The sequence below is a fragment of the Cygnus atratus genome, chromosome 6 (genome assembly GCF_013377495.2).
Source record: "Cygnus atratus isolate AKBS03 ecotype Queensland, Australia chromosome 6, CAtr_DNAZoo_HiC_assembly, whole genome shotgun sequence".
Classification (NCBI taxonomy): domain Eukaryota; kingdom Metazoa; phylum Chordata; class Aves; order Anseriformes; family Anatidae; genus Cygnus; species Cygnus atratus.
This window is the reverse complement of record NC_066367.1, coordinates 18898468-18924478: the sequence shown is the minus strand read 5'-3', so window position 1 is coordinate 18924478 and position 26011 is coordinate 18898468. Positions and strand designations below refer to the sequence as shown.

The window sequence follows — 26011 nt, the reverse complement described above, 5'->3', positions numbered from 1 at the left end:
TCTGCAATTTGATCATTCAGAGTTCATTCCATTTTTTGCAATACAATGAGGATAAGAACACAAAGCCTAATATGGCACCTTCCAGTCCATGCTCTTAGTTCAATAATGGCTTAGGATTCTTTACTGTGTTCTTCAATATTAAAATATAGAAAGAACCATCAAGTTTCATGTTAAACAATTCTGGTTCTATTAAACATGCTGTAGGGTGAACAACAACATAAACAAGACACATATACACACTTTGAAACTCACCTCATTTGAAGAGAAGGTTAAAGTGTGTGAACGACCTGACAGATTTGGTTCTGTCACTAACCCTGAAAGTTCACAACTTGGCTTGCTATGGTATGTATCATCTATGACAATTCTACTCTGCAAACAAGTGGAAATAATGTTTTATTAACTCACTCCTTGGAAAAGCAGATCACAAGGTGATATCCTAGTAATTGTGATTTTTGGAAAATAAATACTATGACTCAGTCATTATCTGTAGATCACACGTGAAATGTACTCACTGCATCCACCTTCAGACGAGTTTTTGTTAAACTTCTGAATTCAAAAATACAACAACAAATTTAATGCAATGTCCCCAATAAGAGCACCTTGTATAGAGAATCAGTCATAACCTGAAGTTATATAGAAGTACATAAGGAAATACACACAGTTACATTTTCAGTAGGCATACCACACTCAGGGAGAAGCAATTTAAGATTTAGTTAGTGGAATTAATTCATGGTGGGTTTGTATTCAAGTGAAACCTAATGAGCACCATGGACATGCTTCAGAAGGTGCTGTTCTGAATGAGATAGAAGTTCTAACTGTTTATGGTCATTAAGATTTAGATTTCATATTTGCCCACTGTAATGGACAGTGGAACAAACACCCTGTCTTTGCCTGACATACAATGACAATTGGAGTAGCAAGGAACTTTTGGCAGTTTACAGATCAAGGTTTAAATTGGTTCATGAACAGAGAATGCAGAGCTTGCCTACGGACAGAATCTATTAGCTTCCCCTGAACTTTAAATTCTGATTTAAGATACTGTATTGTGTTGCTGTTCATTTTAACAGCTTCAATTTTGAGGTGTCTGCATTTGAGACACAGGTTCACATCATCTGAAAATTACCTTGATATGCAAACTACTATATAGATGTAAAATATCTTTAGAAGTATTTTTATAGTAGATTGTTTCAAGCTAAATTAAATCTTCAGAGTTAAAATACTAAGTATTGTAAAACACTTTAAAGCTGAACGTTTTTAAAAGTTAAACAATTACTCAGATGTCTTTACTGTAAATCCACAGCAATTATGCAGCTTGACAATCTACATAAATTATTTTCAAAATAGGAAATACTTCAGAAATAAAGATTTTAACAAGTATCACCTTTTTATAATGGAATAAAATTACAATTAAAACAGTTAAAATGTACGCAACAGTAAAATTCAGGTTAGAAATGCAACCAATGTAAGAACTATCCCATTGAAAGAATGTAAAAATCTTCATGGCCTTTACCATTTACATTCAGTTATCACACTTAGTCTCTGTTTAAAGACTGCATCTATATGCCTTGGCATCTAATAGCAGCAGGCTCTGTGTTCAAACTCTGCCAGCAGCCACTTGTCATATGGCCTCAGGCAGGTCATCGGACCAGCCTGGGACTCCAGCTGAAGGCTATGAAAAAACGGATGCTACACCTGAAAACTTCACAACAGGTTTGGTGAGAAAATCCTTCTAAAGAAAACTAACACGTTTTGCAGAATGTTTTCTGATTTGACTGACTCCATCTCCGACCCAGATCCTGACCTCTACCTTATTTTTCTTTAATGACTGAAAAATTATTTTGCCAAAAGCACGCCACATACTTTTACTGTCTTAAAATGCATTTCTCAATACTGGTCTTTGCTGTCTACAACGAGTAAGCAATTATTTATCTTTACTTTTGAAGTCTCTAATCAACTATACTTTGTGAAGGTGCCATACCATATCTTTATATGCATACATAATCTGAGATCCCAGGTGAAGTTGATTTTTTAGTTGAAAGTTTTTTTATTTGATTTTCTGTCAGTAACTTATGCTCCTATAAAAGGAACTGTTTTTGCAATTGTCTTCATTAACCACCTCTGTATTTGTGTTCTGATTTCAGTTTAACCTTAATTCTGAATTTTCTAGATTATTCTATTTTTGTTTTGGGGGTGGTTACTTGATCTTTTCTCTGTATTACCCTAAACTACCGATACACACTTCCACTCTTAAAACAAACAAACAACCACCACAAACAAAACCAAACTAAAACACAATTTGAATTTTCCTGCTATCTTTTCATCAAGAGTGGTATTCTACATGACTGAAAAATGGTGTTTGCTATCTCTTAATTTATCTGCTGTATAGATTATTTCATTAATTACAGTAACTAATGTAATTAAAATTTAATAATGTAAATAAAATTTAATTACATCAGTTCTATATGTGAAAAGTATTATCAGAAACAAGAGAATATTTTGTCCATCAAGCTGTTCTCAACTAATTTCAATGAGAAAAAGCTACTATGGAGCTTTTCTTTTAACTTCCCTCACAACTTCCTTGCAGAGCAATTGGGAAAAATTCAGAAACAAAACTGTAATATTAGAACCTAAACATTTAATGAGAACAGAGAAAAAATGATGAAGAAAACATAACCAGAATAAAGTATCTCAGCACCAGTTGTAATGTTTTCTCCTCCTCTGCCCCTATTTAGCTTAAACAAGTAATTTTCTTTTAAGGTTTTAGAGCCAGTTGCAAAGATTTTTGATTCTCAAAGAGAATTTGGACAGAGGAAGTTTTGCAGGTCCTAACCCCAAGATACTGGGATATAAATAATTTACTCCACAGAGTTCCTCATTGCTATAGAACCAAAACACTGCATACTAATTTACAGAAGATAAGTAATGCTCTGGAAGAGTAAAGAATGTGAACAGAATATACGTATTGGTACTGAATCAGAGAACGGGATGAAATCAAGGGGCAGATTATGTACAGGGATATAAGAAGCGTGTAATTTAGAGATCTTGTGAAGCTAAATAGTGCGCCATCAGATCACAGAATTTTAGTTTCTTCTACATTTCACAAGCAACAAGAAGTCGATTTGTTATTTCACAAAACTATGTTTTTAAGACTAACTTTAGCATCATTTTAACAAAACAAAATCCTCCTAAATGCAGAAATTTTAAGAGGCAAATTCCACAAACAGGAAACTTAAAAATATAATTGCAGTCCTTACACTATCAATATTAAAACACTAATACAGAAATTAGACACAATGCCAATGACTTTATGTCATTAAAGATTTTTACATAACAAAATCTTAATCTCGGGGTTTCTACTTTTACCAGTTCTTTAAAAAGTGCTTTCACCTGATTATGTGCGATACTATGGACATCAAAGCAGAAAACATTAATATCAATAAAAGGCATATTGTTTCCTTAAATTCTACAAAGATGATTTTGTCCCTACTGTTGTCTTAGTAAAAAAAATCATTGCTGAGTGCTCAGGCAGATTTCTTTCTCAGTTCTAAAGTCTTTCCACAAGGAGGTTAACCAGCCAAAACCTTGGTATTGTAGTGCAAACAACACTCAAAAGCAGGTTGAGAGCTACAAAGACAAGTCATTCCAAGCAGTATCTATATTACCAGCTTTTAAAACAAGCTCTCACATGTTGCAAAGTACAAACAGCCTGACGTCAGAGAAACTGATTATGATTTTAGGATCAATTAATATATGACATATCTGTTCTTTAACAGGGTCGGCTTTCTATCATCTTACAAAGCAGACATAGCTCAAGACTACTATATTACTGCAGCTGCTGGTTTGCAACTGGCGCTAAGGAAAAGAAAAGAGCAGTGAGCAGCAATTACATACTGGAGCATGAGAAGGAGGCAAAAAATAAAATAGCAGGCAAGAAACTAGCTGGAAGGTTTAAATGATAATGGATGATTTGGATAAAGTATACAGAGATGAGGAAGAAAAGGGTATTAATTAAGGGCAGTGTGGAAAGGAAGAAAGAGGACCCAATCCAGTAAGATCTATATTTTTTGAGTGCGAACAAAAGTGCCGATGTAAATAGTTTAAAGGGTACTTAAAGTAGAAATGCAGCAGTGGGATTTTTATGATGCTTTGCACAATTACTTGAATCAGACAGAAAGGAGAAATGAAGAAAAGGAGGAATGAAGAGGTGAAGAATGATCTCCTCTGAGCCAATGACTCTTTGAAAGCTAAACCTCAAGAGATGCGTTCTGTGTAGACAGACATCCAGTTAGCTTTGCTACAGCCTATTAAGAACTCCCCTTCAACATGAATCTTCCTATACCAACATATTTGGCTTATTTATGGAAGCATCTTTTTGCTAGTACATGCTTCAAAAGAAGCAAACAATGCAGGAACTGTAAATACCCAAGTCACATGCACACACACACACACTGAACAGTGTACTGTAAAGGACAATTCTACTTCAGGGATTAAGAAGTTCCTACTGTTAAATTCCTACAGGATAGCAAGATACTGTGTGGTTCTAAAATGACTTTTTATATTTTTTTGCAGAGTCATACACTATGTAGCCATACAGCTTAATCCTCTGACAGCCACTGTAAATTCACACTAAGGAAATAGATGGTAATTTTAAAAACATATTCTAACAGTATTCTAGTGCACTCAGCATCTGGACATGAAAGACCAACTTGTTATCTGCCATCTATGCGAAACATCAGCAACTTCACAAACTACAGCCCGGCAAATTTCTCTTCTAGATTTGTATCTCATTTCTCTATAACAACACATATAAAGAGGAAAAAGTTAAAGAGTATTTTAGATAACCAGAGTGAATAAGAAGTGTGAAACTTAAGAATAAACTTAGTTTGTGAGGTTACTCAGATAATTACAATTTTGAATCTGACAAAATCCAAAGGAAATAAGAATAAAGGTAACTCAGTAAGACTGTGTCTTCAGTTTCAACAAAATATTTTGACAGCACACACACTGTTTGCAGGCATTTCTTCATGTAAATTTTAATTCTAATACTGCCAACAGGTAAACAAAGCTACAAAACTGGGACGTTATTGAAGGTTTCAGTAAACTTTTCACCAAAGTAGCTTTTCTTCCAAATAGTTTAAACTATAAAAACGGGATCTTTATGGTTACAGACTGAACTGTTAAGTCTCACTCTTAAAATCTGGTAAAAGGGCTCTAACTTAAGAGTGTGTTCTATAGCTGTTCCTCTCAGGTTTCAATACTTTAGAAAAAGGACGCTCTCTTCATCCACCTGTCTGGTACTCAATCCTGACACACCAGTATGGTAAAAACTGATTGGCCAACTGCCTGGGGAGCTGGCCTCTACTTAAGTACACTTCCTCCAAGTATTACACTGTTTTCTCATGTTTACAGGGTAAACAGATTTGGCTTTTAAAATTACACTTTGTGGTAAATTACACTGTCCTAAAGCTAGCATCACTTTTAGCACTATAAAGCCCGTTATTAAACCTGTCCTGTGATCATTCCTTAGAAGCCTACTTCAGCCTGAACTGCCTCCACTGATGCTTGAATGGTAAGAAATGGGAATACTGACACAGTCTCTGCTTGTGAGACCTGTAAAGTCTCAAGCTTCTGCAGCCATGTTTGTAAGAGGTGATGTCATCTAGGTGTAAGTCACCAAGCTTCCACATATTAAGTAAGCACTACAGTTTCACTTTGTCAAGATGCAACACTTAAATATTCAAAGCACAAATTAGTCATCTTTACCTTGCTTCTGTTCTTCTCTTGACCATGTTCGCAACTGTCCTGTCCACTCTGAGGAAAGTGCAGACTACTACTAGAAATCTGAGGCTCCTTGTGACTGTCTCCAAACCACGAGAAAGGCATACAAGTAGGAACAGGAGAATCTGAATCTGATGCGGATAGATTGTTGCCAGAGTCATCCAACAGTTCTCGAGAACCTCTGAAATCAGTAGATTGAATTGTTTTTAAATTGTTTAAAAACAAAACAAAACAAAACAAAGAACACAAAACAGCAGCAACACATAATACTCATTTGCACCTGTTTCACAGCATTGTTGATATTTAAAATAAAAACTGTTACTTACCTTTGAATATCCATGCAAAATAATTTGGTTATTAACACAAATTTAAGAGCTTTTGCAATATTTCATAAAATGACAGTTCCAAATATTTGCCAATTTAATGTACTCAACATTCATTTTCCTAGGTAAAATATTAAAAAGTCTCACGAGTCACTTCAAAATGTGCTCTGCTTTACTCTTTCCTCTTTGGTTTACTCCGCTTTACTGATTCTTCTATACTACTCCATTTATTTTTCTTATTTCATGAAATTAGAAGCTCATCTCCACATTGTTATATTAATTTTCACAGAATTTGCCACTGTTGTACTTGAACGTACTTCAAGGTCAAACACTAATGACAATTTCAAAGAAATCCTTGGGTTAAAAATTTTAGAAGTGTTGCATGTATTTATTAAACAAAGATAACAAAACGAAACAAATACCTGCTATCCAGCGAACCTCTTAGATTTTCTTTTTCTTGTTTCTTGCCCTTGCCCCCAGATTTCCGCAATCCACTAAAGTGGAAAACACAGTTTTCATATAGGGTTTACATTTACATAGTGTAACATTTTTATCAGCGAGCAAGTTTTTTCAGTTTTCACAGTAACCAGAAGCCACATTTGTGTTGCTACACAGAACTTGATTTTGTAGATTATGCAAGCAATTAAAAAAGTATTGTCATTCAAATTTTATCTAAAAATCACATTAGAATTCTGAAAATTCCTTTCAAAAAACACAAATAACTAAGATAAATATAGAAAATGCCAAAGAAACTTAACATCCAGTGGATACAACCAAGACGAAGAACACAATTTTATTGCTATGTGCATATGTAGAGCGACTTGAACTAAGTTATTACCTTGACTCCGTATGTGTGTGTAATAAGTCATTTTTATGACCTATATTATGATTTATTTGTTGTAGTACTAATCTCAGTCTTTTTATGTTAACTGGCTTCGACAAGCTTTCTAACTGGTTCAGAAGGAGCATGACTTGTTGTAAAATTTAGCAATTCTTTCCTCAAATCCCCAGAGTTCGGTCATGACATAAAATGCAGCTTGCTCTTTTGTTTTAACCTGTTCCCAATTCTCATAACCTAAATGAAATTCAAAAATTCACTCATCATTGCTGCCTGCTTCCAAGGAGCAGTAGAGTAAGCAGCTACTGTAGACAAACCCTATGTAATGACACCTTTATTGTAGAAGGAATCAAGGCAAGACAGGCATCTATTTCAGACTGTAAAGCCAGCAGGACATAGCATTGAAGTCTCCAAAAACATTTTGGCACGAAACTACACATGGATTTGCAAATATAAGAATAAAACACCATTAACTCCTAGAGAAATCCTGTATTCGGATGAAAACTGAAAAACCACAAGAAATTCTTTGAGGGAAAAAATATAGATAAATAAAATGAAAGCATGTTAGAAACATGAATGTAACACTATAGTTTCAAGATGAAAACACTCTGTCCAATAATGTTGCTATCAAGCAGCATTACAGGATTTTCTCAGCAGTTTGTATTCAGAAAACATGATATTCTCCAAAAGCAACACTGAAAACCATTTATTTCCAAATGTACACAAAATCTTACCCAAAATCTGGAAATCGCCTCTTGGACTTCCCTGATGATGTTCCTTCATTTGCTTCTGTTTTGTCTTCATTTTTCTTTTCTTCTGCTTTTCAGAGGGGTAAAAAATAAAAATGTTATTCTAAAAGTACTTGCAAGTTTCACATACTTATGAAGATGCTTCTAACTAAGAAAGATCCTAAAACCTGAGTAACAATGTGTTTACAGCATTTAATTGTCCTTTATTTATTATGCTTCAGTGTTATAAGATATTCCTTTTGCATTTTTCCCCCTCACCCTGGTTTAGTAGCTTGTCCAGGCTAGCTCCTTGGAACTTGAGCTATATGTGCGTGCTGCTAGCTACAGAAAGCATACCTGACCAGCACAATAGCCAGAACCTGGAGAGCAGACAGATCCTAACAAGCTGAGTTTCTTGGAAATAGTATACTATCTGTGCATATTGTAGAGATAATCATGACTTTGAAGCTCCTCCAAGACCGCGGTATTTACAGAACTGGAATACAACCTATTAGGATCTAATTTTTCACCAGAGGGAGCAGGTTCAATTCTAACTACTCAATTATTAAGTGAAACAAAGTGACAAACTTAAGTGTAATACTACCTCCTCCCATGGATTTTGACAGATTATTGCAAGTCCTGAATGTACTTCCTTTTAAACTCTCAGAATACTAGATTTTTTTTAAACAACTGACATTTTTCATAATTTTGCTGCCTATGAAAAAGATACAGTATAGTTTTTGTGAGACAATGTAAGTTTTAAGCTCTGTCTTCTATTAAAAAAAAGAAAAACACAACTAAAAAAACAACATGAAAAATGTAGAAAGTAATGCACGTATATGCCTTCCTGGGTCATAAAAATAAAAAAAAAAATAGGTCTCCTACACAAAATCGGTAGCAACTTCTCTTCACCCCCAACAGCTTTAAGGTTACCCTAAAGTTTGCATGCTGAATGGCCACGATTTTTTTCTCTTTCCTTTTTTTTTTCTTATCTATTCAGTAGTTTCTTACCAACAACAGAACTTTCTCCATTTAGTTAACCTCTCTCTAAACATGTAACATCCAAAAATTTATAAATGCCAGTTAAATTGCTTATTTTTCCTGTCATCTTCAATATAAAAACAGAAGAATGAATCTGTAAAATGTTTTTATATTGAACATGTGTATCCACTACTCTCTACAGAGGTAATATTTTAAGAAAAGAGGTAATTTCTAAAGTGAAATACAATAGGTTAAAATACAGACTGATATATAAATGGAGGAGAAGATAATAGAAAGGGTTATTTCAATGAAACATTAGGTAGACATTTTAATAGCATTAGAAAGCAACAATCTTGCAGAAAGTAGCATTTAGTGTCATTTTACGTACAAAGAACTTTCAATACTAATCCTCATCCCTGATGTACTGCATTAATTAGCTTTTCCAGGGACTCTGCCAATTTTGAGAAAATGTTTACAATGCCTTGGCCATCACAATTAAATTTATACCCCACGACTACACATAATTATGGTTAAGTAGAAAAGAAAGCAAAATCACATATCAGGTACATACTTTGAGAAGACTTTTTAAAAAAAAAAACAAAACAGAAGCTAGCATAGAGACTACTTCTAATTAAGACTTTACAGAGGTATAGAATAAGGAAAGTATAACAGATCCTGTTGTTATTAAAAGAAAGGGTATTTATTTAAGGTATTAAAAGAAAGGTTTGTCTGAGCTGTATTGAAAAGACAGCAATTTAGAGTCAATCTGGAGAGCAATTTTAGAGTCAAAAGACTGCATTTATAACCTGTCCTAGCTGACTAAAGTAAAACATAAAGCATTTTAAATGTTATCTGATCCCTTTTTCAATTATTTATGACAGAAAAGCCAAATATTTCTATCAAATAGTGGTGAGTAGTGACTAAGCTGATCATAGCCCCTTTCATCTCTTCCTAGTGAGAAACAAGAGAACAAGATGAACAATGCAGTAATTCCCACAAAGTTGAAAATCAAATGTAGACATCAGGATCATATCTGGAAATGCAAAGCCAACATTGAATTTTCCTGGGAATTGGAAATCAGTCAAACCTGCTATCAGAGACATTGCCACTTATGATGCTAGTGTTTTGCAGAAATATGTTAGGACCTTCATTGATTATCCCCAGTCTGTGACTGAGCTCAACTCTTGCTTATGTCAAAGCAACCACTTAGAGTCCAGATTTACAGGTTTGAGCTGTTACCATATCTATTAGCTGTCTCATATCTATTCCTTTCTGTAACTGTTTAATTGAAATAGCATTTATTCCATAGCCACCTTTTAGATAAGACTTCAAAAATGTGAAGTTGTCTGTCTTCTTGAAATACCAAAATACACTTAAAAAGGAACTTTCAGTTACAATCTGTGAAACACTTTGCTTTCCTTTGCTCATGTAATAAATATGTAATGCATCTGCTATGCAATCACGACTGCTCACCCTATAAGAAAAACAGACCTTTTTCCTACAGCAGTGTACATAAAAATACATGTTTGTAGATTGTTTAAATTTGTATTTTAGTTTGGGCTATTCTGATATTTGAAATTTTCAGAGTGATAATCAGAAAACAATACAAATACTAGTCAAGATTCTTGAATACCTTTAAGAAATGAGGCTTAAAGCAAGTATTCTAAGCATAAGACCCAAATAAAGAATTTCAGTAGCCAAAGCAATAAAAGTGTTCCCATGAAAAAATGAGACAGAGAATTTATTAAAACTTGAGGAGTTCATTAATGCTGGGCTAATATTTTCTGGAGATTTAAATATTCAAAACAATATTACTTTCTGTCTATATGAAGAATAGTACACTGATGTTGCTTGATAAATACGTATATAAAAATAGGCTAAAAAATAAATTCTAAACCTTAGTGAAAATGTGGGAAACTTTTGAGATCTGAATGGATGCCAGTCAGAACATCTTTCCAAGCATGACAGGAATGTCTTAAACCAGATTTCCAGACATTTGAGGGGTTTTGCTCCCAGCATTTTTCATCAATGTATATTTGACTCAGTAGAGCTATTGACTATTCTCTCACAAACATCTTTTCAAACACGGATGACATTACTTCTCTAGTGTCTTGGCAGAGAGGTCAGGTATGTGGCTCCATTTCCAAAGCTGCTATTTGCTATCAACTGATATTCTTCTCAAGGAAGAGGAACTGACTAGACAGCAAATGCAAGCCACAGTAAACAAATTCATACTGCAGGTAGAGCTGACAACAGAAAGTTATCAGCTTTATGTCCACATTGGAGGGCTTAAGCATGACATTACTTGTAAGCAAGCACAGTTTTAATTTCAAAGGTGTTAAAAACTTGCAAATTGTGCCCTCAAGGGCCTGGTTTGTTTCATTTTTACAAATATCTGGGTTTGAGTCCTATACGGGGGAGACTGCCATTTATAATTACTGTCATTAGCACTTTTTCCTCTTTTGAGCCATTTTAAGCACTTTGCTCATTTCATTACATCTAACGCCAACTCACCTAAAAATATAATGCAATGCACTTGTATACATTTTTGCTAACTTCAGACTTTCCTGAAGAGTTAACAGTTGGTTTCAAAATCAGGTAATTAGTAGTCAGTTCCTTTTCTAGCAAAGTCTAGCAAAGTATCTTATTGTTTAATAATCATTTATATCTAAAACCATAATATTTTAACTCCAAAGGATTAAAATGATAATAAAACTTCAGATCTTACCCCTGGTCTCTTTTCCTTTCCCTTTTGCTTCTCTTTGCTTAATATTCTTGGTATACCCTTGCGGAGAATTTGGAGCCATCTCTTCAGGAGGAGGTGAATGAGTGGTGGTTGTGCTGTTTTCGTTGTTTGGTTTGTGTACTGGAGAAGAGTGTGTGGAAGCAGAAGGGCTTGACTCTAATGGACTTTCTGTGCTTTCTCTTTGTTCAGGCTTTTCACTTTTTCGATTTATGTCATCCAAGTGGGGCAGAGTTAATTTTTCACTTATTTCTAAGGTCTGTGTTATGTATGCAGCAGAAGCTTCTCTGTTGAGAATAGGATCTTCTGAATCCTCATCCTTCAACAAATTTAAAAGTCATTTTATAAGCATGACATATAAATCATTTAAAATCTGATCTTTTACCAGGATGTAAGGATGTGCTATGTTACATGTAAACTTTCTCAGTTCAGAAAATACCAAACAGTTAAAATTTTAACTTAATTATTTGCACATATAATCTAAATCACACAAAGCTGATTTTACAGGCTTTCCCTTGTCCAGCCCTATATAGAATCATATAGCTCTTGCTCATCCTAATTAATCATCATCATCTGGACAACTTAGAAAAATTCTGGTAAATCTTGGCTATTCCAATTAAATGCAACCACTTTTTAAAATCGTTTCAGACCAAGTAGTTCAATCTTCTACCTCTGAGACAGGCTTTCTGTTACATAACTCATTTCTTCAACTGTTTTCTCCCCTCACGTCTTTCATCAAAAATCACATTTCTGGTTTTCACATTAAAAACTCTACAAGACTGCATATGCTCGTGAACCAGTATCTTTTTTTTTTAACTTATCTTTTTCTTGCTCTGCTAAAGAAGGCTAATTGCTGATGTCCAGAATCTACTTCAAATAGAATTTCATGGGCTATAACACCCGACATGAGGATAAGGATTTAATCATGATAGTAATACATAATGTTGATAGACTTGTCATGGAACGGCCATATTAAGGAAGAACACAGATATGGACCTTAACGTCAGCTTACATCGGAGAAAATTAGAATAGAAGCATACCACAAGTTAACTTTACTGGTTTTCTATACTGCTACCAGAAAAATGAACAGGAAAAAAAATACAGCTAGAGATCTTAAGAGCTATCAATGATATATTCACTGGTATATCATAATACCAACTTATATCCTAGAACAAGGTTTATGAATTCTAACTCGCAGCTTTCTCAAATAGAGTTAGACTGCTGCTATATATTTTCATGAAAATACGAAGACAATAAAATCAAGTATCAAAAGCTCATGAAATTGCAAAAAAATTTCCCAAGTTTAAATTAAACAAAGGAGTCAAAAAAAAAAAAAAGGCTATGTTGAAAGTTAAGTAATGCACAAGATTTAAATTAGCTAATTTCCAGGGAATTCCACCTCTAGAACAGGGAACAAGGTGTACGTGGCCATATGGAGAGGAGCACAGCACAGATACAGTGAAACTGAGAAGCATTCAATAGGAAGTCTACTCAGATGCCTTTTTCCTCATACTGCTAAGAAAAGCTCTGGGAACTTTGGAATTTAAAGATAGGCTAATTATGATCCTGCAGCCACTTATCTGAAGTCATTAATCAAGATCTTTTTTTCCTCTACAACTACCTCAACTCAGTTGATCGAAGTTATAGTATTCCATAACGGAAAGATGCAAGAAGGATGACACCACCAATGCAAACTTCTCAGAGAAGTTCTATATCCATGCAGTTATGAATGAAAAAAAAACATGCTGAGAATAGTCAACCATTGTACAAGTATGAATAGAAACAGGGGAAGAAGGTAACTATTGTTAGATTGCATCATTGGCAATATAAGTCTAGACAGAAGTGCAACAAATGGGCATTTTACTGCTATGTTTTGTTGTAGACAAGTGATTATTTATGGAATAATGAAGCATTTCAGAAATGCTTAGTTTTTGAAGAATATTGGTAACTAACTTGTTTCAGATGAAGAAATTACAAGATAGATAAGCATGTTCCACATGCTTACGATTGCATTTGTGAACCTGAATAGGGCATTCCACTTGGTACAGCATAAAAATCTGATGCTTTGGCACAATCTGAATGAAGCATGGGCAACACTTAAAATTGCGAATACAGATAAAACTGAATACACATTCAGGCTTTTGAACGCCAAATTATTTACTCATAATGGTACCTGTAGATTTGCAGCCTGTTGTCCAGCACCAAGAGATTCTTTCAGCTTTGATCGAGAAGGTGGCTGGCGTTTTACTTTCAAAGCAAGCTGAGCTTTTGCTTTGTGGGCACTGGTGTCTAACCTGGGAGTATCCCCAACAAAAGCATCAAAATCTGCAACAAATATGTACTCCTTTAAAAAAATATTAGGTGAGTTCTCCAACCCACATTCCATAAGAATATTCAGATGCTAAATCAGAATTATTCCACCAGCTAATCATTACTATATGACAATCCTGTTTATACGATACTACAATATTTCAACATATATTGATAACAACTGCTAATTTGAATTAAATTTCCGCCCAATTTCTTCTTTTTCTTTATCTAATAAAGAAAAAAAAAGATTTGTATTATGGCTTGAATACTCAATTTGATTCTCAAATTGATGAGAATTTTTTATGCCCAAAATACACTTTCCTATCTTTAAGACAGAGATCCTTTATGAAGTCCATGAGCATCAACCATATCCTTTTAAAAGATACTTCTCATGTGAACCACCACCTGATACTTGATAACATGCTGGCATAATATCACTGTAAGACTTAAAAATATATAAATAAATCATAGCAAGTTTTGGTGTAAATCACAGTTTAAGGTGAATGTGACTTCAGCTGATGTATCTCAAGTGTTTTAGTCTCATTAATGTTATTGATTTTGCTAATACAGAACCTGAGGAAAAGTAAAGATAGCCACGTCCCCATCTATCTCCTTCCCCACAGCATTTAAGAAATACTGAAAACGGTGAGGAACTTAAAACAAAAATATCCATACTGTCTCAGGCCAACCATTTATCTAGTGGATAAGAAATAACACTTAACTAAAAAAAAAAAAAAAAAAGGAAAAAAAAGGAAAAAAAATGCCACACACATTAATGCTTTCTAACTTTAGTAAAAAGCAAATCAAAGATCCTATACCTACTTACCAGAAATTAACATCTCTGAAGAATTTAGTCTTTCCTCTACTGATTCTGTTTCTTTTTCATTTTCTTCTCTTATCTTTGACTGCTCATTATACTGGCCTGCATTTTGACAGACATCTTCCAATAAACTGCCACCTCCAAACATATATGGCATTCTTTCATATACTTTTAGTTTATTTTCAAGCTCTGTAATCTGCAAGAATTAATATTTAGAAGCAAGATAGAAATAAACTATTGCATTCTCAGGTAGTTCTAAATATAATACTGCGTTACCTTTTCCTGATGTATTTTCAGCTGTTCTGCATACTTCTGATCTCTCTCTTCAAGTACCCTTGAATGATCCTCCTCTTTCTTCATAAATTCCATTTCTCTGGTGAAAGAAATACTTATATATATGAAACACTAATATGCAGAAATATAGAAAAATATAGAAAATATACACAGTTGTAGTTACTAAAAAGCTTTCTGTTAGTAAGCATTTTGAAAAATCAATCTGCAATGTGTAACTGTTACTCATTAATCTTGTAATGTCACAAAACAGTCCATGTATTTATATTTATGTTCTTCGGTAAAAAAATATCAATTATGATGCTGTAATTTACTCTGGGCTGAAAGAAGGATGTATTACAACACCTTCTAAAAGTTTCATCGATTTCTCTACCTTTAAAAAATTGCAAGCAAATTGTGTATACATTTAAAATATCAAACATATACAGAACTCTAATCATTAGATCTTATTCACTTCCACAAAGATACACACATACTGCCTATTGCTGTGAAAATAGTCTTTTGCTTCCATAAGCTATGGTAGATTTTTTTTTGTAAAAGAAAATAATATTTTAAGTTTCTACTTGGTTCATCCTAGAGAAATTGCAATGATAGGTTTTACAGAACAATGGAACAATGATTACCAGCAGGAAATAAAAACAAAAATAAAGGCTACTTTTTCCTGCAAGGTAGACAGAATAATGTACAAAAAGATAAAATAGGTGTAGAACATCTAAACAACATGCAGAAGCTTCAAGGACAGTCAGAGCAGTAACGGGAATTCACTGAACAGCAAGGAAATGAAAACTAGCATGTTAGCACTTTTGAACTTCCATGTGTATAAGCTTGAGAGGAGAGTAGAAAGGAGACCAAATAGCATAAAAATGCACTGTAGAAAGTAATGGTTCTGGATGTGGACGACAGAGCAGAAAATCCCAACTGTCTCTAAAAATAAGTAGCAAGTAGAGAAATTGGGACTGGAGAATTATATATTTACTGTAATAACTAAAAGCAACAGTAGCATTCTGTATTATCAAGATACTTCTGTAAGTATTTTGCCATTAACTCATTTAGATAAGAGCAAAGAAGGTAAAACAAGTAGACAACTGCATGACACAGTATTCAAGTCTTACATTAGTGCATCTAATAAGAAACAGTATCTCTACCTAAAAAAAAAACTGTTAGTGGATTGAAGACACTGCTATCATGATGTGATTTTGAGGAGTTAGACAGATATTCCAAACTCCTAGTTTTTTGCAGAATTCTGTTTTCTGCCCCCACAAAACATAGCTCCTTGCTAAGATGTGGCTCTTACCTAAACAACTTGCTGGACTTAGTAATATTTTTTTTTGATAATATAAACACACAAAATCTAACAGAATATTTTTAAAGGGATAGTACCAGATAGTACACTGAGTAATAAAAAGGCCTTCATCATGGAGTACTAACCATAAACCCACGCACATACAATTTTAATAGCTTGCTTGGGGAAGAGAGAAACATATTTCTAGGGTGGTATCCCAAAGCCTTGTTCTGAGACTATCCCTTGCTCTTCCTGGTTTCCTCTCTCACATATGGTCTCACCTTTTCAACAAATGAAGACACTGTTGTACAGAATTAAGCAGCAAACAAAATCAATTCAACTTATGTCCCATAATTCAGTATAGTGAGACAGAAGTCCAAGGAGAAATATACAATCAGAATCACATTGTTAAAGCTATTAAAAAATAAAAAAATCACAAGCATGGTAATTGCTAAAATCACGAATACTAGGTCACAGGACAGTAACAAAAAATCATTTTATATCCTTTGACACCTACCCTGTCTGTAACATTAAGGTTGGTCAAAGCTAGATGAGAGTGTTTTCACAAACAGTAAAAGGTACCGCCAAGTATTTCATGTCAAAATTTCAACATAGTCCTATCAAAAGTACAGATGCATTACAGTTTCTCAACTACGTTCTTTTAAGAATTTGTTATTAAAGTATAATTTTTTCTAAGTTTAAAATCAAAAGCAGCAGCAAAATTTCTGAAGAACCTTTCCAGAAGTTGACTTAAGGTATGGAAGAATTCAGCGTGTACAGGCCACTGCTTCCCTAAACTCTGTCAAATGAAACAGAGTGTGTTAAGCAAATCACAACTCTACATATTGTTGTCAATTTTTCCCCCATAATGTACAAAATACACAAGCAAGAAATAGTTACTTACTTTTGTTGGTAATCTTTGAGCAATTTCTTGGCCTTGTTATATTTCTTTTCAAGGGCATCATATTGTTCTTGAGTTTCTTTAAGATGCTCATTCACCGTTTTGCATAAACTCTGAGCTTCCAACCAGTAAGTCTCTAACTTTTTAATTTTCTCTTTGTTTTCCTCTAGGTTTTGCTGAAGTTGGGTTCGATTTAATTTCCATTCAGCTTTTTCTGCTTCAACAATTTTTAACTGAAAAGATTAAGATGTAAGAAATTAATGTAAACTAAACTATGAAATAAAAAGTATGTTTAGTAGAGAATAGCTAAAAACAATTACATACTTATCAGTAGTATTAAAACAAGACACCGAACTTTTCAAGTTTTAAAGTTTTAAAGTTTAAAGTTGATACTTAATTGTATCAACTCTTCCAACCCTTGCTAATACAAGTATGTTTTAGAACTCAATCTCAGGGGTCTTTTATTACTTCCTTATTAGCATTGCTTCCTTTTAAAAGAGAAATAATGAATAAAATCTTTATTGTTTCTTACATTGACATGTTAAATATCTCACCATCTCTAAATACCTCTGGAGAGACCTATTTTGACACAGTAGTGAGCCAGTCTTTGCTTACTGTTAACCTTTCAATTTGCCTTAGACTGTGTACTTATAAACAGCTTTTAAGCCAAAGAAAGCAAATCTGTTCACAGAGATGCCACCAACCATATAAAGAAAATATACAGAAATTATAGCATTTTTTCCTACTAAAGAAACAGGCAGGATTATCTGATTAAGATAGCTTTTTCCTCCTCTTTACTATTTGCTGATACAGGCTTCCAAGACACTGTAATGGAAATATACGGAGTTGGAATGAAAGGATTCCTTAAACTCTCTCAAAGCACAGGAGCACAAAATCAAAAGGAAGACTGGATTCCACATAAGCGTTTCTTCTAGTTAACTTTAGCAAGTGTGACAGTTAAACATTGTGTTCTTTTTAAAATATTACAGGAAGTTTTGTCTCTTTGGTTTAAAAACACCCTAGTCATGTTGAAACTTTACAATTTAAAAGAACAGAGATATTGTCCCTTAAAAAACCAAACAAGCAAAAGAACAATAAACACAAACAAACAACAAAAAATATGCTCATTTGACTACCTAGGGTTATCCGACTGCTAGCTAAGGAAGCCTCTACCTTGTAGCGGTGTCCTCTGCACACAAAATAAATTCATTTACCATTAATAGGTGGATTGTTCTGCAGAAAACTGCAAGCATCCAAAATTCTCTAAACTCTCCAGAACAGTTCCTTCCGAACAGAGATTCCGCACGTCAAAATGCCATTTCTGTAAGTATGCTAACTTGAATTATGATAAATAGTGCTTTTTAAAATTCTGTTTTTGGAAGTAATGCAGGCATTGAAATTAAATTTTGTTATGGCTTTTAGTACTGAACCTCACAGTTTTCTTGTGTTTTGTGGCAATCAATATGGCAATCCCAACGGTGAGAATCACAACTTTCCCCCAAAAATGCTTTTTAGCAGTGAATATGCTCTTCTATGTATTTGAAAATGTATTTCTTAGATTATATTGGACATAAAGACCTAAACATCTCAGCTTGCAGACATTTTCATTTTCTACCTTCAAAGGCAAACGAAGTTACAGAATTTTAGCTCATATAAAGACAAGTTCCCTGTGCTACTACTTTGTTACCAACAGCTTGTTTAATAAAGCTAATGAGAACAGTAGGTCTTTCCTGGTACTTTAGTAAGACAGGGAGACAAGGTCTTCCTAACAAGTTATGATATACCCATGGATTGCTTTCCTGAAGCTAATGAACAAGAAAAATAACCATTCCCTCAACAAAGGAATGAAATGGGTGCCCTTCAGACTAACAGCAGTCACGTTATAACATGCAATGTTAACCTATGTGAAGTTCTCTGGGCCTTCGAGCAATGAGCAGGCAGGACGCTGCCTAGTTTGTCCATGCCTCCTCCTTAGGGAACACTACATACACTTAAGAAATCCCTGCTTTTGAAACTAGTTAAGATCACCTGCTGATGGAACAGAGATGTTGAAAGGACCAAGAATTTCTCGAATTACAAAAATGAGGCAATAAGTTGTATTAACGCCAACGTTTTTATCAGTTTTAGCAATCCAGTGGGTCAAACGTCAATAATACAGCAAGAAAGAACACTGTCAGAAAGCAAAATTAGAACTACCATAAGAAAACAAAGAAGTTATAGCTGCCTTGTCTCTTTATACCCAGAGCTCTAAATGTTTGCAGTGTGCAGGAAAAACCACAATAGATACTGTTATCCAAAATTATTGCAGTCTCAAGCATTATCCTTTCCCTGTCTCCTGCTGCCCTCTCCCAACATGCTGTTACTTGTCTTATGGTACATGTTTCTTGCCAAGGGAACATGGAAGGGAAATGAATAAAAGCAGCTGCACATCAACAGCAAATATTTCTAGAAAAAGGCCACGCACAGATCTCCATCAGTGAAAAAGGTGGCAAAATGAACAAGAAATGCTTTCTCAGATAAGCCAGAAGTGTTGAACCAATCCTCACTGAAAAAAAAGTTGTAAGAAATTCTCTCCCCAAAGCTGGTCAGAAACTTGAGGGAGGGAAAGAAGGTAACAGATATAGCTTTCTGGTAACAAAGTTAGGCACTGTCTGCCAAATCTATACCCAGGTAAGTTCTCTCCACTAAAAATGTTCTTGTATTTGTTTGGGAACTTGTTTCATATTGCACTCAGCTAAATGCAGTTTTACTTTAAGCCATAATACTGAAGCATTCACTTTATAATGGCACTTTTTTTTCTCTCTTCCCCTCATTTAAGTACAGCTCTTCAGCTCAGAAATGCTTGTCTCACTTAACACAGTGTACTTAAGCCTAAGGCCTAAAACAGATTGCTGTCTTCTGCATTCAGCTTACTCCTGGTAAAATTAGCAGTTAGAAATAGTAACAATAATGAAAAATAAATAAGAATATCAATAATTAAATAATAAATTATTTGAAAACTTACCTTCTCCTTCAATTGGTTCACTTCAGCTACTGTTACTGCATGTTTTAGTTGTAGCTGAAATAAACAAAAAGAAATTCATAAGAGTACACGCAGAACTGCACTCATAATGCTAATTTTTAGTATTTGTCTGATCTCCTTCTTCCTCAAACCATGTTCATAGTAGCATGAACTCAACTTAATTATTTGTCAATTACAGGAGAAGCAATCATGAGCTTTTATTTTAAATAAATAAATACGAGTTAAACTACATGATCACCAAGAGTTAAAAATAGTTGTTTTCTATACATTAAGAAAAGTGAGGAGGTTAAAATGTTTCAACGTGCCAGGAAAATGAAATGGCAGAAATGCACTTATGATGGCAACTTATACATAGAATCAAGTAAAACTCTAAAGGTATTAAATATTTTGTTACTTATCAGCACTTACAAATAAATGTATTGGCTTTGTTTTAAAATCAAGCTTTGAACTTCGCAACACAAATCTTCACAGGATTATTATAGATGGATAAAGACTACATCTAAGCCAAACATAAAGATTATTGTTAACACATCTCAAGAAATCAGCATGGATACAAGTGCAAAAGCACTTTTTTTTTGACAAATAACAGTTATTTCTTGTATTTTACTTTCCATCTGTAACCCTGGATTTTTTTTTTTTTTTTGGTAAGGCATAGTGCACTGAACAAACATTAAAATAAATGAATCCATGACTTAATATCCTTTATTTAGATTATGTTAGTAACAGTGCGGTAATGGTTCTAGCTGGGAATCTAATTGTATCCCAAGTAAATATGACACTTTTAAAGATGCCATACCCTACTGCTATGCCATCCATCCAAGAAAATGTAGATGTTCTCTAGTGATTGATAGTCTGAAATTTCAAATTCCTCAACATCATCATCAATATTACCAAGAGAGCAAACTTAAGGAGGTCTGCAAATATTGATTGTTTATAAAAATAAGTACGCACGAATAGCATCTGAAAGTTCCAAGCTGAGACTAAACAGTTTCTTTGCAGTATATTTTTCTCCTCCAGAGTGAAAATGACAGGGACTTAAACCTACCAAAAAACCACAGGCCCCTACATGCCAAACAATGCACCAGTTAAATCCCAGACTAAACTCCACAGCCCTGAATAGGACAAATATGCTCCTATATAAACACAGGGAAAAGGGAAACTGATTTTCCAATTTTGTTAAGTTGGGACTCCAAAATGCAAAGTCCAATGGGTCAAAGAAAAACTATGAAAAACATCGTATCTACTTAATCCTATGTTCAGACACCACAACAAGGAGTGAGGTGGTCTTGGGATCTAACTCCTGTGACAAGAGGGTGGTTGTTTTTTTTTTTGGGGGGGGGGAGGGGGGGGAGTGCAGGGGGTTGGGTAGAGGTTTTTGTTGTTTAATTTAAATCAAAGGATCATTTAATATAAATATGTATAGGGAAGTTGGGATCAGAAAGTTACAGAAGACCTACATTTCAAGGGATATTTACAAGAGATACTTATTGGTGTTTAGTGGGAAAACAAACACAAAACCACAATGAAGGAGACACAAAGATTTCACAAAATTATACAATGTTTAAATGCTCCCTAGTGCACGACAAAGACTATTTAACAAACTGCTACTAATATACCTCTTTAAATTTAAGAAGAGACTGTGCTGAATCCATATCCAGCGGTAAACTGATATCTTCATTTTCAGGAAGATCAAAAACTTCTACAGATTTTTCATGTAAATGTGATTCATATGTATCGTCATCGTCATCATAGTCATCATCCTAAAAAAAAAAAATAAATCATGACATCCAGTAGCACACATACTTTGCATTATGGTTGCAGCAACAATATAGAAAGCACACAACCAAGGAACGCAACAACTGCAAAACTTGTCAACTAGCTACTATTCCTTTTTAGTTTCTTCTATCAGTGATAAGCTTTAAAGGTGACTTGCAAACATTTTCATCAAAATTCCACAAAACAGAGCTAAGTAGGCCATGGACAACACCAGTCACAGCTCATGCTTAAAAATATCTTTTGGATTATTGATACGTTGGAAACAGCACATATTGGTAACCATATACTTATACGTATATATAACATATAAAACCAATGTATATACTGATAACACTAATGTATGAAGTTTGTATCTTCTCTTTTAATCAATTTGCCTGTTTTATTCTTTTTGCTTCAATTTGATTAAAAAAACACATGTATCCCATTTGCAGAAGTTATTGCACATAGCACTAATCATATACTCTTAAAAATATGTACATGCATATGTCTTACCTGCTCTGTATCATCATGAACATAGTGCTGCTCATACAGACATCTCTCCTGCTCTAAAGTCTCACTAATGAGGCGGGCTACTTCACTCTGAGTCCCTGGCTTTTCTCTGCCAATCAGAAACCTATAGAAGAAAAACTAGTTACCTTGCAGCAAAAAGCTTAAGATACGTGTAAGAGATTAATTTGCCATACTGCTGCCTTCAACAACTTTTTTGTAAAACTTTCACATTATAGTTCAACTTTTTTGTAGAACTTTCAAACCATAGTTTTGTATTCTTCATTAATGAAAAATTACAACTAGAAAGAAGGTATTATCTGTTAGAAAGCATACATACCTCACTGTGCCTTTGGTGTTTTTTAGTACAGTAGCTGCAAAGAACTGAGTAACTCCAACTAGACTTATGCCATCAACCTCAACAATCTGATCATTTACTTGAATTCTGTAAAAATAAACAGATGTTTAGCTATCAGTCAACAAAAATATTTGGGCTTGACAAATTATTTTATATGATAAATATCACTTAAAAGTCCCTAGTACTTACAACGAGAAAGTCTGAGTCCCAAGGAATCCACTGCTTAAAAAACAATCTCTGAATTCTCGATTACTACGCAGATCACCAATTAAAAACTATGTACAGTGTTTGCCTTTCTATTTTATACTATTCACACACTGACTGGTATCCTGGGTTGTCAATCTGATTTTGTGGCACTTTTACATATGGACATATTCTAAGCTTTTCTCATATATGCTGTAAGGAGACTTAAGCTTATCTTCCAGCAATATTCTATGTTAAGTCAAATAACAGTAATTTAAAAATTTAACATAAAGCAGAAACGTAATATGTATTCAGTTGAATTTAGTTTTTGTAGTTTTATTCACAGTATTTAGCGTATAAAATGAAAATGATTGGGATCACTTAGAAATTTGCAGAAAGCATAATCAATTCAGTGGAAAACTCACCGTCCATCTCTCTGAGCAGCTCCACCGTCTGTTATTGTTTTTACAAAAATGCCCAGTTTTTCTAGTCCCTGATCAGCACCAACTCCCATTCCAATAATACTGATACCCAGACCGCTGTCACCTAAAGGATTCAAAAATCTAACATTAGCCACATAATATGAGATGTACCACTTACCAGAAGTGAGGGGTTTCTAAGTATTCCAAGTACTTCCACACAAAGGATACAAAAATTCACATATTAAAAACAAACAATTTTTTTTTTAAATCTAGATACTACTGAAAGTCTTTTTGTTCTGTAGTTATGACTGCCTACTAGATTCAAGTTTCATGGTATCTGAAAAGAGTTCAAGTATTTATGAATTGCATACATTCTGGTGCAGATCTGCCACTCATTAATGCATCCTTTGTAACTTCAATTAAGTATTACAATTTGCACTTAGTGGAGGCCTGTCCAGTTAAAGTTCACTATGTTCAGCAGAACTAGCCACAAATGAAAGCTGCAACATACATTCAAAAATTCAAAACCCAAATTCAGCAAAAGTACAGTTTATAAAATAATGCTTTATATTTTGTGTCCATAGTATCTTTTACAGGCAAATATTCAAGGTTTGGTTCACACCTTTTTCGATTTCCACAGGAAACACTTCCATTTTTTCCACTCTTTTCTCAAGTTCGTACTCAGCTGAGGCTGCTACAGGGTCAACTTCTTCGTTACGTCTATCATAATCTTCATTTGAGTAAGTACTGAAAACCTAAGAAAGGTAACAAAAAATATTTTAGAGCTCTCCCACTCTCTTCCAAACATGATACAATCAAAAGAAAATTGCTTAAATTAGTTTAAGGAAATTCAAGTGGTATTTTAAAAGATTCCATTTTCTAAGACAGTCACTGATTTAGTAAGTACTGCTGCTGTAAGACAGTTCCCAGCTTGCACAGAAGTAACTTTTTAGAAGTTTCAAAACAATTACTTAAGCACTTTTTATATTGTAAATACACCGAGTATTTTACAGAAATCAAAGGAATCATCATCTCTCCTTTGATATAGCATGACTTTTTTAGAACGCCATTTTCCCAAATCCTTCTCTTCTCCCTTCCCCCCACACCATCTGCCAATTACAGTGCCTCAACCAGATGTAGTTTTCTGATTTTGCAGGGAATCCTGTGGTTTCCCAGGAAAAGGAAATGCCTTGTTACATGTTACTATTTTTAGTAAGCACTCCAGCTGAATTTCTGAATTCTTTAAAAAAAAAAAAAAAGATAACACAAATAATGAGTATTAAGACAGAAATCTAGAAAGGAAGAATGAGCTACATGTAATATGCTTAATTTTACTTATCAACATGTTAATTAATTATATTCAAATCCATACATTAGGGGAAAAGAAAATCATATTCCCTCCTTATACTTGGAAGTCTCATGGAATTTGCCCATCTTGATGCAAAATTAATTGCTCATAAGAATTCATCACCTGACAGGAATGGATCATAGAATTTAAAATTAGGTTCAAGCAATGTTTACAATTGTTATACATAACGTAATAGCAGCACAAACATGCATATGCAAATGAAGACTATTAACATTTACACGCACTAGCTCCTTGAGGAAAAACCTTTCTTAAATCAAGACTAAATCATTAGAAGAAAGAATTCATACTCTTCTCTTAAAATGACAGATGGAAAGTGTGCAAGGACACCTAGGCAACATTCTAAAAATCACAATCCCACAATTAAGAGAAAATAGAGCTGTTTCAAAATACTAATAAAAAACCTGACTCGGGAAAAATAATTTTGAGGAAGAACATAAATTTACAAAGAATAGAGGAAAAACAACACTGATGATATACAACCAGAAGCCAAACACTGCAGCAACAAAAAGAAAAGAAAGAGCACACTACAAAACCTATGGTCAAGGGCAAAAGGCTGAAGTTCTTGTTGTGCACATGTGGAATCATAACATAGTATTCATCTTTTATTAGACAGAAACAGTAACATTGCTGATACTAACGTAAAAAACACAGAACAGTTCAGTGAGGTTTTTTTTTTCCTGCCAAGCAGCAAAAGTAATATTAGACACAGTGGATAATAAATAACATAAATTACAAGTTGCACAGTTTAGGAGATTGATGAGAAAGCCAAACACAGTTCATCCCTGCACTGTGTCTGGCAGGGTTTAGTCACTAAATCAAACACATTAAGAACAAAAGAAATGCTAATCTTACTATTTAGAAGGCATTGCTAACCAGAGATAGTAAAATTGTTAGTGTGCAAGAGGAAAAACAAAAGACAAAAAACATGGTATTTCTTTTAAATATTCTCTCTTCTAAAAGGCAGGATGATGGTAACTGTCATATTTACTCCAGGTCACTAATATGTTAATCATGTAAAAAAAAATACTGAAAAGAAGTACCTTTACATAAGAAAGGGTAGAGAGCTTGTATTTACCTTCCTTAGTACTGTTGGACTATATAAACATGTTAACTTCTAATCAATCTTCAAATAGCATTGAAATTCCAGAGACTAAAAAAAATAAGTTAGCTTTCAAAAACATGCAGCACTGAGGACTCTGACATTAGGCTACCTGACCAAGCTGATATTAACCATTATTACTAAATAATAAAATATGGCAATTATATAAAACCCCATAAATATTTTAACAGAAGTTAATCAAACAGTTCCCATTTACCTTTTACAACACTACAAGTTAAAGCAGTAAAGATAACTGCAGCTTGGGTAAGCTACTCTTTTATGACACCCAGCACCCCAGACT

General features: G+C 34.0%; 1 protein-coding gene across 9 annotated transcripts in view; it reads right to left on the bottom strand.

The window, feature by feature from the left end:
• The window catches only part of LOC118258840 (neurabin-1-like), a 122727-nt gene that overhangs the window by 7799 nt on the left and 88917 nt on the right, over positions 1 to 26011 (bottom strand). For 4 of the 9 annotated variants that reach the window (XM_035567935.2, XM_035567944.2, XM_050711385.1 and 1 more), the window contains 15 exons: positions 23865 to 23997; positions 23246 to 23366; positions 22620 to 22724; positions 22286 to 22406; positions 21634 to 21777; positions 20000 to 20053; positions 16999 to 17228; positions 14798 to 14894; positions 14528 to 14717; positions 13565 to 13716; positions 11377 to 11710; positions 7674 to 7758; positions 6524 to 6595; positions 5764 to 5959; positions 253 to 369 (listed from right to left, as the gene is read on the bottom strand). In XM_035567935.2, coding sequence (XP_035423828.1) covers positions 253 to 369; positions 5764 to 5959; positions 6524 to 6595; positions 7674 to 7758; positions 11377 to 11710; positions 13565 to 13716; positions 14528 to 14717; positions 14798 to 14894; positions 16999 to 17228; positions 20000 to 20053; positions 21634 to 21777; positions 22286 to 22406; positions 22620 to 22724; positions 23246 to 23366; positions 23865 to 23997 — 2151 coding nt within the window. The remainder of the gene's footprint in view (positions 1 to 252; positions 370 to 5763; positions 5960 to 6523; positions 6596 to 7673; positions 7759 to 11376; positions 11711 to 13564; positions 13717 to 14527; positions 14718 to 14797; positions 14895 to 16998; positions 17229 to 19999; positions 20054 to 21633; positions 21778 to 22285; positions 22407 to 22619; positions 22725 to 23245; positions 23367 to 23864; positions 23998 to 26011) is intronic. The other 5 variants (XM_035567965.2, XM_035567960.2, XM_035567982.2 and 2 more) reach the window with 3 other exon arrangements.